General features: G+C 40.1%; 1 protein-coding gene across 2 annotated transcripts in view; it reads left to right on the forward strand.

Moving 5' to 3' along the window:
* Positions 1 to 16857, forward strand: part of taok3a (TAO kinase 3a) — a 56820-nt gene that overhangs the window by 27386 nt on the left and 12577 nt on the right. Inside the window, exons 3-14 of one of the 2 annotated variants that reach the window (XM_029511646.1) lie at positions 65 to 304; positions 3154 to 3225; positions 4080 to 4181; positions 4466 to 4511; positions 5710 to 5806; positions 6345 to 6458; positions 7080 to 7171; positions 7366 to 7459; positions 9623 to 9704; positions 13008 to 13175; positions 14376 to 14573; positions 16366 to 16503. In XM_029511646.1, the coding sequence (XP_029367506.1) occupies positions 173 to 304; positions 3154 to 3225; positions 4080 to 4181; positions 4466 to 4511; positions 5710 to 5806; positions 6345 to 6458; positions 7080 to 7171; positions 7366 to 7459; positions 9623 to 9704; positions 13008 to 13175; positions 14376 to 14573; positions 16366 to 16503 (1335 nt within the window). In that variant the 5' untranslated portion in view covers positions 65 to 172. Of the gene's footprint in view, positions 1 to 64; positions 305 to 3153; positions 3226 to 4079; positions 4182 to 4465; positions 4512 to 5709; positions 5807 to 6344; positions 6459 to 7079; positions 7172 to 7365; positions 7460 to 9622; positions 9705 to 13007; positions 13176 to 14375; positions 14601 to 16365; positions 16504 to 16857 lie in introns of both variants that reach the window. The other variant, XM_029511645.1, reaches the window with a different exon arrangement.

Genomic DNA, 16857 nt, shown 5'->3' on the forward strand with positions numbered 1-16857 from the left:
TGAATGTCTTCTCCAGTGCACTTAAGATTTCAGTTCATACTTTTTCTCTGTTGTTGTCTCTCAGGTCAAGCTGGCCAATGCCGGGTCCATCGTGGACATCTGGTGGCGGTAGCAGCAGCAGCAGTGTGTATGTGAGCACGATCCCTGGCGCCTATCCCATGTCCAGCCCATAATGCCGTCATCCACACGGAAAGGAGTGCCGAAGGACCCCGAGCTGGCCGACCTCTTCTTCAAAGATGACCCCGAGGACGTCTTCTGTGACCTGCACGAAATCGGACATGGCAGCTTTGGTGCCGTCTACTTTGTGAGTAACAATTTATAAATACAGATTTCAGGCGATCAAGTAGACTGGAATTTAGCTGTTTAATAAATGTGCCCTGTCAGACTTATCATGGTCATAATATCAGGTTGTGGGAAATGCAAGTGAATAAGAATAGACGGGCATTAGTTACAAAGTCTATCAGTTTTTGTATCGTGTACAACTTGACCCAAAAGCCATTGATTGGATTGTGGGAACAATTTATTAGAATTTATTTAACTTTCAGTTTTGTGTATTTTGAAAAAGCAGCTTGTGAATGAGAGGGTAGACACCAAAAGTCACAATACCACTAAACACCTTATTGATGATTTCTATTCACAGCCACTCTAGCTTTGATTTTAATAATAAGTAGCTATTTATTGATTCACTCATTTGTGCACGTGTTGTAAGTGTAGCCTGCTACATTATGGCTCTTTGAATACAATTTAGTGGAGATGGATTTCCTTTCAGCACTTTCTCTGTAGCCTTTCTTATTAATCTCATCACCACTAATTACTCATCAAGCCTTTGATTCTAAAGCAGCGTGTAGGGAGGTTGAAAGCATCTCTCACCTCTCTTCATTTCTCCCCCACCTCCCCCCACCCTCCAGATGCTGGAGCTGGGGGCGATAAGCCTTCTCCCTCCCTTCTAAGACAGCTGTTCTTTTGCTATAGAAATACAGAGAAGCCGTCAATAGTGGAGCAGGATTGTCGGCTGCCAAGGCTTTACTATCACTATCCCATGTCAGTTACACACACACACACACACGCAACCCCAATACATCACTAGTAGCCCTGGTGTCCAGGCTCGTCTGGCTCACAGGCGTCCAGTGTGTGTCTAAATCCTGCCCTGATGCCAGTGCTGTGCTCACTGACACACTTATTCTGTCTGCAATACCACTGTTCACTGTTAGCCAGAGCAGCTTTGGTAGAAGATTTTAAATATCTATCTCCCAGGTGAACACGTAAATTCATCTCAATTTAAATCCTGAAGTGATTGGTCTGCTGAAAAAATATAAGTGGTGTATATAGAGCTTGAATATATAAATGTACACACACATTGTGATGACTTTTTTTTTTTTTTAAGTATTTTAAAAATACTAGGAGAATATTAAGGGAGAATACAACATTGCTAAAATTATTATTTTCTTACCTGAAAAACATTCTTTCTAAGTGGCATCCAGAAATTAGGGAATCCTTCATGTAGCATCACATACAAAACTAGAGCAAAAAGATCTGCAATGCCTCACTGCTGCTCATTAAGCTTATTGCTTTGAGCATACTGTACTAATTGAAGATAACTTATATGAGCCTATCAAAATTATAATCAATTAATAAAAAAAAAAAATTAAATAAAAGTGAAATAAGGAGTGTAGCCCTCATTCCCACTGGAATTTATGGCCTTGCATCCAACCCACCGTTGGGAGAAATCTCTGAGCAACCCCAGAAACTCAACAGAGACACTGTTGATCGCTGAGCTGCCTCGAGGAAGAAGCCTGTTTTTTTTTATTTATTTTTTCTCCCCCCACAATTCTCTTTAGTCGCACTGTCTAGCATCTAAGAATCATGTGGCTACAACAGTATTTATGTGTGTTAAGATAGATACATGTTTAATGCATGAATAAAGGGTCACTACTAGTTTAAATGCTGGAATTTTCTTCAGGTTTTTCCTGCACATGTATCCATTCAGAGTCAAATAGATGTATGCTCATATATGTGCATTCAAATTTAACGATGCTGAAGATTAAAAAGCTCTAATTTAGACGAGAACAGGAGGAATTCCCTGTGTTCAGTATGCAGGCCCGTCACCCAGGGCTTTGAACACACACCACTCTAGTGTATGTTGAATGAATTAGCCTATTGTAATTATTGATACACTCTCTTTCTTGTGCAATGGCGATTAGCCTGAATGCATTTTAAATATTTCAGCACATTTTTTTTTTTTTTTAATCTCTCATCTCTATTGCCATTTACCTATACACTACACCAAAGGAATGGTTATTATGCATACACTGACAGGCAATCACAAGGATCAAATTACTGTGAATAAGAAGTCAAATTGGAATATGTCTTGACTATTACTGATTTTATTCCATTTGAAATTCCTACTTCATGTTGAGAGTCAAAGATGAGTGTTCCCTGAGGTCAGATGTCTTCAAGGTTAACATTACAGCTCTAACTTGGGCATGGGAGTGTGCATAACAGTCCAACACTTATAATGGCTACATGCAGCGCTTACCTACAGGTTTCTTCACATCGTTGAGTGCTCTGATTGGATGAAAATGTGTTTGAATTCAAATGAGATAAGCAGTTCCTGCCGTGTCACTCTGCTGCAAACGTGTTTTGTTTTTTTTGTTTTTTTTTATGTATTATGATTTTCATGCAAAGTATTTACCTGACTCACTCCTGAGTCACTCTTGATGCTTTGCATAAGTAACTGTCTCGTGAAAACAAATTTATTTTCAATTTGCGCAATCTGCAGGCTGCTTTATCATCCTGTTGTAATATAGCAGTGTTGCATGTGATGTTGTTATTTGTTTATAGACTACATATTTATCTCACTAGCTCTCTATGATTAATTTCCGTGATGATTCTTGATGTTTGGATCAAACAAGAACCTCTAGTTACCTGCTTAATCAAGCATCATGATCTTTATATGCAGCAGGGAAATTACTTTTCATGCACTATGTTCCTCCATGTGGTGTGTTATGTCAATGTTTGTCGGTTTTTAATTTATTGATGCCAGATTCTTTTTATGGAGCTTGTCCTGTGATGCCTTGTAGGAGGATTACAGCACGAGTGTTTGTGGGAGCTGACGTTAATAGAATCTGACCTTTTCCATTTTCAATCTTTCAGGCACGTAACTCTTACTCCAACGAGGTGGTGGCCATCAAAAAGATGTCCTATAATGGCAAGCAGACTACTGAAGTAAGAAAGACATACACACACCAGAAAACAATCGACATGACAAACTTTGTATTCAGAAACCTCTTTGAATGCACCAAAATTTGGAGGGTGTGTCTTTGTCCCATATCAAAGACCCATATGTAAAGTGCCTTGATGTAACTTTGCTATGATTTGGCGCTATACAAATAAATCAGATTTTTGATTGATTGATATAAAAAAAAAAAGACAAAAGAAAAAGCTCAAGTTGCTGGCAGTTTATTTAAAAAAAAAAAGGAAAATAGAGAGCAAATGCTTGAAATGCTAAAGCAGCATTTCAGTGGTATTATGCACAAAACTCAGCGCTAGCTTGTGAGAATCATTCGTGGAGATTACTTATCCCAGTAGAATAAAAATTATGTAAAAATTATAATTACTTAACACTAGATACAAAATGTAGAACAAACCTGTGCCTCCATCAAAGCTTGAGGGAAGCACAAGATTTTAGGTACAAGTCAGACATTCATTTTGGGAGGCATTCCATGTGATCACAGTCTGCACCACAGCTGAACTTTGGTCCACATCTCTGTGGTTTACTAAACTTTCTTTTTATAAACCACTGAATGTTGGATTTTTCTGAGGGCTCTTGCTTGGCACTGTAAGACTGTTTCAAACTATTTTAAATTTTGTGTATGTCATTACTGTTTAGTGTTTGTCAGTGCAATGCTGTTTAAAAAAAAAAAACAAAAAAAAAACAGCCATACCAGCTGTGCACAAGTGGATGATTGTGAGGCCAGCTCCACCACTGCATTCAAAACCACAACAATGTCCACTTGTGAGTGCCCGCAATTGTACCTGTAGTGTGTAACCATTTGTGTGTCTGGTTTTGTTTTTGACAGAAGTGGCAGGACATCATTAAGGAGGTCAAGTTTTTGGGACAGCTGCGACACCCAAACACGATCGAGTACAAAGGCTGCTACTTGAAAGACAACACTGCCTGGGTCAGTGGATCCCTCTTCACATCTCCTTTTCTCACAGTTCCTGATAACACTATTAATTTTTATTTTTCGTCTTATGGTAGATTTTTTTGTTTTTGTTCTTTTGTCCTTATTTCCTCATGTCTCACTGACTATGTTATCCTACTGCTCAGGTTTTTCAGCACCACCTCCATTGTAAAAATAGTAATGTTATGAGTTTGCTGTTGGGAGAAACTTCATTAGTCACACTCAAATGGTGTGCACACCATGCAAATAAGTTATTCAGCTCTTACTGTCTTCTGTTTCAGCTGGTGATGGAGTACTGCCTGGGCTCCGCATCAGATTTACTAGAGGGTGAGTGTATTTATGAATGTTTAATGTGTCTGCACAATTTGAAATGTATAATTATTAAACTACTTTTCATTGTCCATGTTAGGGTTTTCATAATTTTTAAATTTTCACAGAAAGTCACACAGTCAAGTCAAGAATTGGCTTCAAACCCTCCATGAAAAACCTAAATTAGTGGGTTTTTTTTTTTTTTTTTTTTTTTTTTTTAGTTTTTGTTTTACGCTCTTTACATTAGCTGCATCTTTATAACAAGTCTTATACACCCAGACGGTGCTTGAATATGCACATCAGTCCAGAATATTTCTTGACCTTCATTCATGAGGATTTTCTTAGTTTACAACACATGAGGAACTGCCTACAATCAGGTGGCTGCAGTCATTATAAACCCATAGACCGCAGGATTTGATTATTTCCTGTGGTAATTTGTTATCTTCTACGAGTTAAGCTTATTATAAAACAAACCAGAACACAGCACAATCGTCATGCTTGATTTGAATACTATTACCTGGTGCATAACCATATGTAAGTTCTTGAAGCAAGAAAATAGAGTGAAATATTGTCATCTGAATGTAGCATGGCAATGTGGCTGACCTGTGATTTAACAGAGCTCTTTGACACTGAAAGGCCACATCGGTGTTACTTACTTCTCATACATTACACACTTTTTGTAAACCTCCAAAAATCTTTTGCTTTCAAAACTTGAACACTGCTGAACTGTTCACCCCTCAGCATTTTGGACCTGAACCTAATGTGTTATTTTAAGCACCTACGTGTGTACCCCACACTGATGTAGACACACAGTCATGGCAGTTAGCTCTCGCCTGTTTTCCTTGGACTTTGGCCTGCATAAAGATTTCTCACTGATAGTTCTGTGGTGACCTTTTTGCCTTGGTACATAGTCTTTCTGTGAGTCCACATGGGGCCATTGTAGGAGCCCACAGCTGTTTACATGGTATCCTTATGATAAATACCAAACAGAGTTCTTTCATGTTGCTGTATTGGGAGGAGTAGGATAGAGGGAGAGTGTTTTTTTTTTTTTTTGGGGGGGGGGTTTTAGCCATGAAGATTGCACTTCATTACGATGTGCACTATGTGCTATGTGTGATTCTATAGACATCTGTGTAGAACTGTTGCAGCTCATTATTCTATCTATGATTCCTGTCCTCCACTCCAATCATTCCCGCTCTTCCTATTTCTCCCAAAGTTCATAAGAAACCACTCCAAGAGGTGGAAATTGCTGCCATTACCCATGGTGCCTTGCTAGGACTGGCTTACCTACATTCCCATAATATGATTCACAGGTGAGTCAGTCTGTTTCCTTGCTTAAAAAAAAAAACTCTCAAACGTCAGCAAAGATCAAATGACGTGAGCAATGCTGATGTTCTTCCTGTATTGCAGCGTTTACTGATTAAGTTGTAAAAAAAGCATGTCTCTACTCATTTCATGCTTCTTGAGCATCATTGTTAGGCAGTAAAAACCCTCCCGTCTCCCTGCTGCCTACAATATTTGCTTTAATGGCATACAAATTTGATTGACATCCATCTGTAGTGCTCTATGAATCCTTGAATCCTTCAGTCAATTCTGTATCATCACAGGACTCATTGTAGATGTGAAGACACTTCATTTGCAGACCTTTGTTGCATTTGATGGAGACTAACTGGTGAACTGTTTAGTATTTTAAGACTGCTCTGTGAAATCTCATGACATGTAGTTGATTTTTATACATCCACAACAACAGAAGATTTCTTGGATCTGATTTAGAATCTCTTGGCTGTGATGCCAATATCTTCTCTTCACATACTCACTCTCTTTGTCTGTCTCTTTGTCTCCCCATCACAGAGATGTGAAAGCTGGTAACATCCTGCTGACTGAACTTGGTCAGGTCAAACTGGCCGATTTTGGCTCCGCCTCCATTGCCTCACCTGCCAACTCCTTTGTGGGAACACCTTATTGGTTAGTATACACAGGAAATATGCTCGGGCACCACTCAAAAGACAATGAAGGTCTGGGATATCTTTGTTGCTATTTTTCTTTTATTTTTTAAATAGAAATTAAACATTGTTTTGCTTTTACAACTTTCGTGAAGCAGGATGGCAGGGGTTGTTGTTGCCATTATAGTGATACTGGTTGGCGATACTTGAAACCAATGTCGGAAGTTAAATGACTTCAAGAGCTTAATGAAACCCGCAATGTTACATATTCCATTTCTTAAAGCGCTTAGGTTGATGTCTGAATATGGCTAATTTATTATGTAACAAAACATGACAAGCTGCTGTAATGTCCTCTGTTGTCTTCCTCTCATACATACATAATCAGTTCTACTTTAACCACCAAAATATTCACTCACGCACTCTTGGCAGCTTTGATGGTGAATGAAATCGTCACATAACCGCTCAACACGTCACATGCGCATGCACAAGTTGTCACACTCCGCATTTATAGCACTCCAAAAACTGAGCTGCTATCACAGAATACCAGAGTCTTTAAAAGCTATGAGAGGCTTAGCAGATTATAACATTTTTATGGATTTTACCCCCTACTTAATAAACTGTGTGTGCGTGTGTGTGTCCTCAGGATGGCCCCAGAAGTGATTCTAGCTATGGACGAGGGTCAGTATGAAGGGAAAGTGGACATCTGGTCCCTGGGGATCACTTGTATTGAACTGGGTGAGCATATATTTACTTATAGGTCAAAATATTTTTATAGTCTGAAATGCAACAAACTTGAGTTGATTGAAAGAAATGCATCAAACAAGTGGACGAAGCATGTTTGATTTCCAATGTGTTTCTCTGAAGGAGAAGCTGATTGAGACGATTGTGAAGCCTTTGGCAGTAAAACATCACTTCTCTGTTACTTTCAGCGGAGCGTAAACCGCCCTTGTTCAACATGAACGCCATGAGTGCCTTATATCATATTGCCCAGAACGACTCTCCCACGCTGCAGTCCAACGAGTGGTGAGTTCCCAAATATTATAGTTCACTTCCTGGAAGAAAATCTGGAGAGAACCTATTTATCCACAATCAAAATAAAAGCCAGTTGAACTGCTGATACAATGCCTCCAGTCAGCTGTGAAATGAATGCCGAATACAATCTTGGTCACTCAGAGTACGACATCCCTGTGGTAATCTGCTCAACCTGTGATCCCTGTGATAGGCCCTGTGCAAGGTCACACTTTAAGTCTCTTATGTAATTCAATGAGAAACCTCCACCAGAGAAATACTGTGAAAATACCCACACTGCTCCTGTTGGGCTCCAAAGTGTATTTCTACATATCTCTACATCAAAACAAAGCAGTGTGATTATTCTAATATTATTCTCATACTTAAATCTCACGATTTTTTTTGTTTGCCATACTAAGTAGGATGTTTCTGTGCAATGCAATGTGGGAAAACAGCCTGCTTATGCATTACTTTATGCTGCTCTCAGCTTTACAGCTCATGACTGTGCTGCTAATAGATTCTCTAGAGACTCTCTTTCCAGACATCAAAAAAACTTTAAGCAATTTAATTTAGTCCAGCAGGTTTTAAACAGCTCTTCGCTGTCTCTTTGCAGCACCATCCAACCCCACAGTGTTGCAAAAAAGTCAGGACTGGCTGTCCTACTGGAAATCATTATGAAATTGGACATTTACATCTTAGTTCTCAGCTAAAACAATTTTGTGGCGTATTGTGGTGGTGTTGATTTCTACCGATAAAGAAAATCTATTTGTTATTATGCTTTTTATTTAAGTAGAGCTGTTTTGGTTCTTCATTTCTTAAGTTGTGTCAAGGACACTGTAAGAATACTACATAACAATTTACGAATGCTTTGATAATTTACAGTATCTTCTCTACTAAGGTAAATACTCCATGAACACATTCTGTATATTATCCTCTAGTTTAGTAGTCATGGAGTATGAGCTTTCATAAATGTGGGGGTAAATGTGGGAACGGAGGAACTTTGTGTAAAACAATGTAAATTTGTGCCCAGCAGAGAAGAGTACATACTGAATAGTATAAACGTTTATAGAGGTTGGTGAACAGGGTTGGCAAAAGCGGTTTAAAAGCAGTAAGTCACGACTGCCCACACATCACATGTGAAGAGCAGTTGTCACAGGGGGAAAACAACAGTGATCAAATATTAATACCGTGCATGATGTTGTTCTCTTTATAATTCACCTTTGTGGCCTTCTACCATTGGTATGAGAGGGAATAGAGTGTTTGGGATCGAAGGTGAGCAGGCAGAGTTGTGCAGGTGTTAGTTTATTGTATTTCCTGCACAGCCGAGGCAGCTCGCTGAATGTTGCCCTCTGTCTGACTCAACGCAGCCTTAAGGCCTTCCCTTGTCTTCAATCCAGTTAAGCAAGGTTTCATTTTTGTACCTTACAAGAGAGCAGGTATTGTGGGCACTATAAAAAAAAAATCAAGTTATGTGAAACAGGTTTGAATTTGCCGTTGTAAAATTAACATTGGTTTCTGACATTGGGCTGAAGCGAGCAAGTGTCTCGGGCGGCACAAGGTTGTGGTATTTTTGGAAGAGGTCCAGCGACCCGAGGCGCTAGCAACATCCTGCCAGATGAGACTAGTGGAGACATTGCCTCCATGGTGTTACTACACAAACACAAGGCCATACTGTATATACATTGGCCTGACATACCTTTGCTAACCGTAGAGGACATTAGTTGTAGAGACTAAGGTGGAGCTGGGCGGAGGAGTGGTGCTACTTTGTTGTACTCACTGACCCAAAAATGACCCCAGAAATGCACATACAGCAAAATCCTAAGTAGGTCCACAGGCTACTTTATCTCAACAACCTAGCCACTAGCATATTTTTAGAACAGAGTTAGTAGTACAGTGTTCCACAGATCCAGTGGCCTATATTTTTATTGCTCCACTTATTTACATAATCTATATAGGATTCATGTGTGGGGCTATGCGTAGAGATTACAAAGGATTTCTGTGGTCTAATTCATTGATACAGCAAACACAGCACAACAGAGGAAGAGATTACTCATCACGTTAAACATTCATTTACATCAAGTGCTGTTGGTGTCATTACATTGTCCCTGCTATTGATGCTGATCTGCAGATTTAAATATGTCTGTTTAAAACCTCCATCGCACTGTCCTCTTTACCCAGGTCCGACCCTTTCCGGAGCTTTGTCGACTACTGCCTACTGAAAATTCCTCAGGACAGACCCTCGTCAGGGGAGCTGCTAAGAGTGAGTGGGCTTCTGCTGTAATCCCTCCAGCTGTGACCTCACTTCCTGTCTCACTCAGTCCCCGAGCTACGTGAATGAGTCAATCCCACCCACCCACGGTTCCCTAATATGCAAGCAGATACACAGTGCATTCTTCAAAGGCAGAAATCAAACACCCCCCTGAGAACTGCTTATTCTTTTTCCTTTTTTTCTTTTAACTCAGCTTCTTGTAGCCATGGCCCTTCAGGGCTCCATTGAGATTTCCATGTTTGCTTGTTCGTCACCATTTCTTAATTTAAGGGTCCAACTGTTGGAAGGTTTTCCAACCATCATACGACACCGTGATTTTCAACGCCACAGAATATGCAAAATGAAAAGGGTTTAAGAAAGGCTCCATTGTTTTCTTTGCCTATATAACAATAAGATCACAAAATGTACGTTTGTAAAACAAACTTTTTTTGTGCAGCTTTCCAAGGTCAAAAAGAAAACAAGCTGAAAATGCAGATCACTTCGTCAGATGACATCACTGACATCTGTTGGAGGGGAAAATGAAACTTAGATGTTAAAAAAAAAAAAAAAAAAAAAACTAGAAAGAGAAATGTTGCTGCAAGTATGCCATTTCTTTCAGCCACCCACCCCAAAATCATGTCATACACACTTTCCAAAATGGTACCAAACACACACACAGTGCTCATCTGCATATGTTCGTTGTGTTTCCTCGTAGTGAAAAAGTTGAGCTTTTTGTTTGTGTGACCAACAGGTAATCCTATTGGCCCACTAAGAGTTTTATGTTCTTGGGGATCACGCTCAACACTGTGGGAGATGGAGTAGCAGCTTTCACACACACCTCGCCCCACTGAAGATGTGAGGTTGGGTAGCATCCATCAGGATAGCATCTCTTCCCAGCACCCCTGACCCAAATCCTGCCCCCCCCCCCCAAAAAAAAAAACATTATTTAAAAGGGATAAGTACCAAACAGACTTTGGATCAGTGTCGAAAGGGCCGCTTTATGTTGAAGGGCTTTTTGGGAGCTGGAATGTAGCTTATGATTAATACCACACTTTCCTCAGACACACACACTCTCTCTCTCCCTCCTCTCAGTGCTCACACACACACTCTCTCTCTCCCTCCTCTCAGTGCTCACACACACACACACACACACACACCCCTCCAAGCTCTTTAAAGGGGAAATCAGGTCACTAATCTGGAGGCCTAGAGCTATCAGCTTCAGGTTAAACACACTCTCCCAGTATGCCTCATTCAGAGTGAACATAATTATTTAAATAATTGAGTAATAACCGCTCAGTGATTTACTCCCATAAGTACTCACAAAATAGTCTGTTGGACAGTTAAAAATATCTCTGGGTGTTATTTGGTTTTGGTTGTATTTTTTAAATCCTTTTAACTAAATTAACAAGTAAAGTGCAGATATTCCCAGTGTGAGAGTAATGTCCCAGAGGACAAAAGGAAGTGTTCAGACTTAACAAATAATTCAAAACCCGGAAACACCATGAAGTTACTGATAACGTGATAAAAATGCATTTAAGATGATACACTGATGAAATGCAAAAGACTTAATCTGGTGATGCGACAGTGGAGTGTACAGAAGCAGAAGGGTCTAAAGACGGTGAGGAAATGCTCTCACATCTTCTTAACGCTGACCTTATCATAAGGAAGAATCCTAGGGGTAACTTGTCGATGGGACGGGGGGTGGCCATCCATCCACACTCTGCGGGTCCGTCAGAAAACGGGACAAATCACTCTCATCTCTATTTTCAGAGTGTGATGTCATTCCCCTGTGTCCTGACTAACCCATTACACCAGCATCTGTCACATGGCGAGGAAGGTGTGCAGGGAAAGAGAGCTGGGAATGGACCTAAAAATATATATATTCTCATACAGTATAAAATATATATTTTGGTCCAGTACTCTGACATTGCGTACATTTCAGCCATTTAAGCACGCAATATTTTATGAATGAGAGTGACTAACAGGAGGTGTGAATGTGTGTGTGTGTGGTGGAGTGGGTGGAAGCACAGAGGAGAGAAGATTTTGTTTTTGTTTTCATTTTTATTTTCATCTTGATATCAGTACAGTGCATTGCCTTAAAATAAAAAAAATAAATAAAAATACAACTGCACACACACCCTCAACAGCCCCACCCACCAACTTTAACCTGCTTATTACGTAACAATCTAAATAATCATAGAAATGCATAAAGGACTGATCTCTTCCAAATTACAGAAAAGTTACCTCCTTCCATTAGAGCTGATCACTGCGTAGGAATGTGATTTTAAGTTCCATCAGTCAGTTTAGTGTTTAGAAATATATAATATTTAATATATCCAAAGATTATCCTGGTGCTGTTGTTCTTCAAATTCTATATTTATTTATTTATTTATTTACGTAAGAAATATCAGGTGACACAGTAATTTACATTTGTGTGGCTCCAAGTACACATATTCAATGATGATGCTTTTTAGTAACCCTTAAATTATTTTCTTTTTTTCTTGTGATATTTGTCGGACAGAAAGAGAGAAAATCCAAACTAATGACTAAAACCGCTCAATTAATTGCCAACCAATTACTCCTTGGCTGTGCTGGTTTCTTGCTTTAATTAAAAATTGAAGCCCTTTAACTTTGGGCCATGGCAGACATTGTTTATTGGAAAAATAGGACTTAGAATATTTGTGAAGATCTTTTTTTTTTTAAATGGACAATCTCACAGAGATGGTGTGTTCAGTGCACTGGAGGATGTAGATCCAACTCCTAAACTTGGCTGACAACTTGCAGGCGCCCTCTAGTGATAATCCCAGTTGTGGAGCCGATTGAATTCCTCCACTGTGGACAAAATTGGATTTCATTTAAACATAATTAAAGATCTTTAAGAATACTAGTGTAGCTCTGAAAGTGATACCACCCTCAAGCGATGAGGATGTTTACCATCATGGTTTTCATATTTACTGAAACGTAATCTATGTGATCTCAAATACTCTATATCTCTTACACATTTCCTTTTTAGTTTTAGTTATTTTCCAAAATAATTGTTTGATGTTGCTATTAATATTTGATTCATTAGATTAACCTACTTTAAATTGTGGTCTCTAACAAGGTAAAATCTATAAATAAATACAACTTTACTACAACGCACATACATTGCAAATTGCTATTCAGTTAAGTCATAAGCATGAACTTTACATAACTTTAATTAAATCAGAATATTGTACAAAAAAGATTTTTCTAAATTCTGTTGTTAGCTCTTTATCTCTCTTTGAATGAGTTCTGAGCTAATAACTGACTTTCTGTCTCTTTTACTGTGACCAGCATGATTTTGTTCGTCGGGAGCGGTCGCCACGCATTCTTATCGACCTCATCCAGAGGACCAAGGATGCAGTGCGTGAGCTGGACAACCTGCAGTACCGCAAGATGAAGAAGATCCTCTACCAAGAGAAACACAATGGGCCCATGGGAGAGAGCCAGGAGGAAGAGGAGGTGGGAAAGGGACGAGGGGTTGAAATAATGGGGAGTTAGTTGGACAGAGTCTCAGCAAAGAAATGATATAGAGAAGCGATATTTAGTTTCACAGGAATAGCAGTTGGAGGCAAGTGGAGAACAAGGAGTTACAAACATCAGACCAGATGAGCTCCATTTAAATTCTGATCACAATCCTCTGACTTTCTCCTCGAGGAGAAATCAGCCATCAATATCTAGTTCATCCATTCCCAAGTCCACGGTGTGTGTGTGTGTTATCACAGGGAAGAGCAGTAAATAATGAAATAGCTGACTTAAGACAGCACTGTAGTTGACAAAACACAGAAGAATAATGATCAAGTAGTCTGCTCAAAGTCAATAATCAACGGACTGCAGGCTGTAATACAAGTTACATAAAATAGTACATGGCTGCAGCCAACAATCAATCAGGCATTTAATCTACAGATTATTTCCTCAATGTAAAAGGTGAATTGTCAGGTCAGTAAAATATACATCACATACTATGTCCATCACAATTTCCTCATCTAATGATCATGTACAGTCTCTTGTTTGGTCTCCAAAAAGTCCTAACCCATCAGGTGTTCAGCCCATCGAGCAGAAGATATCAGAAAATCATTGTTAATCAGAGGAGGGGACACTTGTGTTACACTGAAGTTCATTTGAGTCAACGTGCAGGAAATGACAAAGGATCTCACACTGGCACTACAAACTTTCAAGCTGTGTTATAGAATCAGTTTTCCTGCATTAGCCGTAGCCTGACATTGAGATGAAATGCCCCTCAGCTGACCTGGCCTGAGGCAGCATGAACAGGCATAGACAGCCAGCAGCCACAGAAGTGTCATCCTACACCACGTGACGCAATTCAGAGCAGCCACCAGACCTCGCTGCAACAAGACACCGCTGAAGACCTGCGGTCCCAAACCTTGCTTTATGCTTTCAGGGGAAGGTGACATCCTGCCACTGGAGACTTAACTGACTGAAAGCAGTGCAGTTTGATTCCAATTGTCTATCTTGTATAAAGTGGATTTATACTCTTGACAACATCTCAGTCAGACCAGTGTGCATTAACATGAGCTTTATCACCAGTGAATGATGCAGAAGTCTCGTTGTGTGTTTTCATCTCTGCACAACTGCATGACTCTTGAGTGCTCCATTGTGGAAGCATTGCCTTTATGAATGTGTACGGATGTTCACTTGCAGGATAGCGAGGCAGCCAGCTGTAAGATGAACAGCCTGGGCAGCAACCACTCCATCCCCAGCACCTCGGTCAGCACAGGCAGCCAGAGCAGCAGCGTGAACAGCATGCAGGAGGTGCTGGACGACAGCTGCTCTGACATGACCATGATGCACCCACAGGATTACAGCAGCACCCTGGACTCCTCCTCGCACACCAAGAAGGTAAAGGTCATTGGAACAGGTAGTGTGGTAGGAGTAATAAGAGCTGGATGACAGATTCAGAGTCACACCATACCAAACTGGAGCCGCGAAGCGGAATCAAGTGAGCTCTTATGAGCTGCTCCTAACTTTTTCCTTAGATAAGGTGATCTTAAGTGCCCCATCGCAGACACAGTTGTGTTTCCAAATCTGTCCATTTGAATACAGTGTAACTGGATATAATTTGGCAGTAGTGACAAATATATAAAGGGATTTTTTACAATGATTTTTTTTCTTCACACATCTTTTTCTAAGAATATATATCTTTGTATCTCTGTCTGAGTTTGTCATGGTTTTCCAATAGTCCTAAAGAACAGCATCAGGGTGGAAGGAGTGGGGTGCATGTCCCAAAGTGTGGTATGAATAAATAAATCGCATCATTATCAAACAAACTGACAAAAGTTAAGAAAATACTGCAGTTAGTACTTCATCATTCGAATAAAAACTTCACATCACAGAATCATGATGATATCACAACTTTTGTGTGCTGCTCTTGGTTGAGAAAGCTGGAAAACTGTAAAATGTACTTGCTATGTATGGCTTTATTTTATCGTTTATATATCATATGGCAACCCTGAAAACGAGCAGAGAAACAGAATGGCCCATATACTGTAGGTCACAAGTGTGACCGAATGGTTTTGAGTATTATGGCCTTCGCACAAGGTGTCCTTTCTAATGAAATGAACACATCCTGATTACAGACAAGAGGGATTTTTTACTTTTCCATTAACTTATGTCATACATTCAAATTGTGAGCATAATGGTGACTACTTTTCCCACAATGCCATGCATCTAGGTTTCTATTAAGCTACTTCCTCAGTGAGTACAAAAAAGACAGTATGCATAAGAAACAAATACCATGTTTCTAGTACTAGTACAGCCACTTCCTTTTTGAGATAATAACTGCACTCCAGAAATGAAAAGGACACATGGCTTTGTGCAAACATCCTCTGGGTTTCTCTCAGTGCTTTCGAGCGTAGTCTTAATCCCCTCCCCCCTGAAACCATGGAAACCATTGACACAGTCTTCGCCGTTTGGCAGATTGCTTTAAGTTCATCGCCGACACTGTTCACACTTCTAGAACAAAGGCTGTTTACACATGTCGACACACACTTTTCACACATACTCACCTCTTACAACTCTATCATCTTGCACACTCACTCATTTGGCGCGCACAGGTCAACACAACGCTGACACAAAATCTCATACGACTTAAAAGTCTGCGGAGAGAGGCCTGTCACTTCTCTGTCATTCTCTTTCTTCATCTGCTCTTTGTGTTTTGATGGTGCATGAATAAGGATGTCACTTCATGGACAGACAGTCAATGTGTTGTTTCAAGTTCAGGGGCTGAACTGAGAACAAATGAAAGTGGCACATTGTTTTCAGATGCTGATGAAGATCCCTCCTCACATAAATCAAGTCTTTGGTCCCAAGGCTCCTGCAAATGTTCGCTCAGTTTTTAATTGGGGGGTTGAGTGCTGACATTTCATCATGTTTTCCAAGGTTAAAGTTGGCACAGTTCTACCAAATATCAAAGAGTCCTTTTGATATTTAGGTGTTGTGTAATGAAAATTAATGGGGGGTTTTGTTATTGAAAGAGTTTTAATACTGCCAAGCCATTGAGTGAGTTCAAATCCAACATTTTCACCTTCAGTTTTATATCTTCCCTTCAGAGCCGTTAGTTCTGGTTTTCACTTCGAAGAAGACAATTCTGTGACTTAGTCAATAACTTTTGCCTGCTTTGTGTTTCACACAGGAGCATCAGTACAACTGGGATGATGGGATCCACAGGGACCACCGGCCAGAGCTGAGATCGGCCTCTTCTGACAGGAGCAGTCAGGCCCAAAACTACAAGAACCAGGGTCGATTCGCCACCATTAAGTCAGCTTCTTTGGTAAGTTAAAGTTACATCTCTCAGACACCAGCGTTATGCAGCGTATCGCAGCACAGAAGAGGCATTTTTTGTTGCTGTGTTAAAACCTGTCAATCATAGTGAAGGACACTGAGTGTGATGTAATGTCTCAGTGCTGGAAAAAAAAGTGGCGTGGGTTCATGTTAAGGCAGGGCTGTGCTTCTTTATTCACCTCTGTCTTATTACTAACATTCTCTTTACTTCCCTCTAACCATCTTTACCTCTGTCTTTATTTCGGCTCTACAGTTTAGGCCCATTCTGCTGCAGATTGTTCTGCTGTCCACTCTTTTTGTTTTCCCTCCTCCGCGAGGCTTTGCATTGCCCCTCCCCTCTGCC

Source organism: Echeneis naucrates, chromosome 9 (genome assembly GCF_900963305.1).
Source record: "Echeneis naucrates chromosome 9, fEcheNa1.1, whole genome shotgun sequence".
In the NCBI taxonomy this organism is placed as follows: domain Eukaryota; kingdom Metazoa; phylum Chordata; class Actinopteri; order Carangiformes; family Echeneidae; genus Echeneis; species Echeneis naucrates.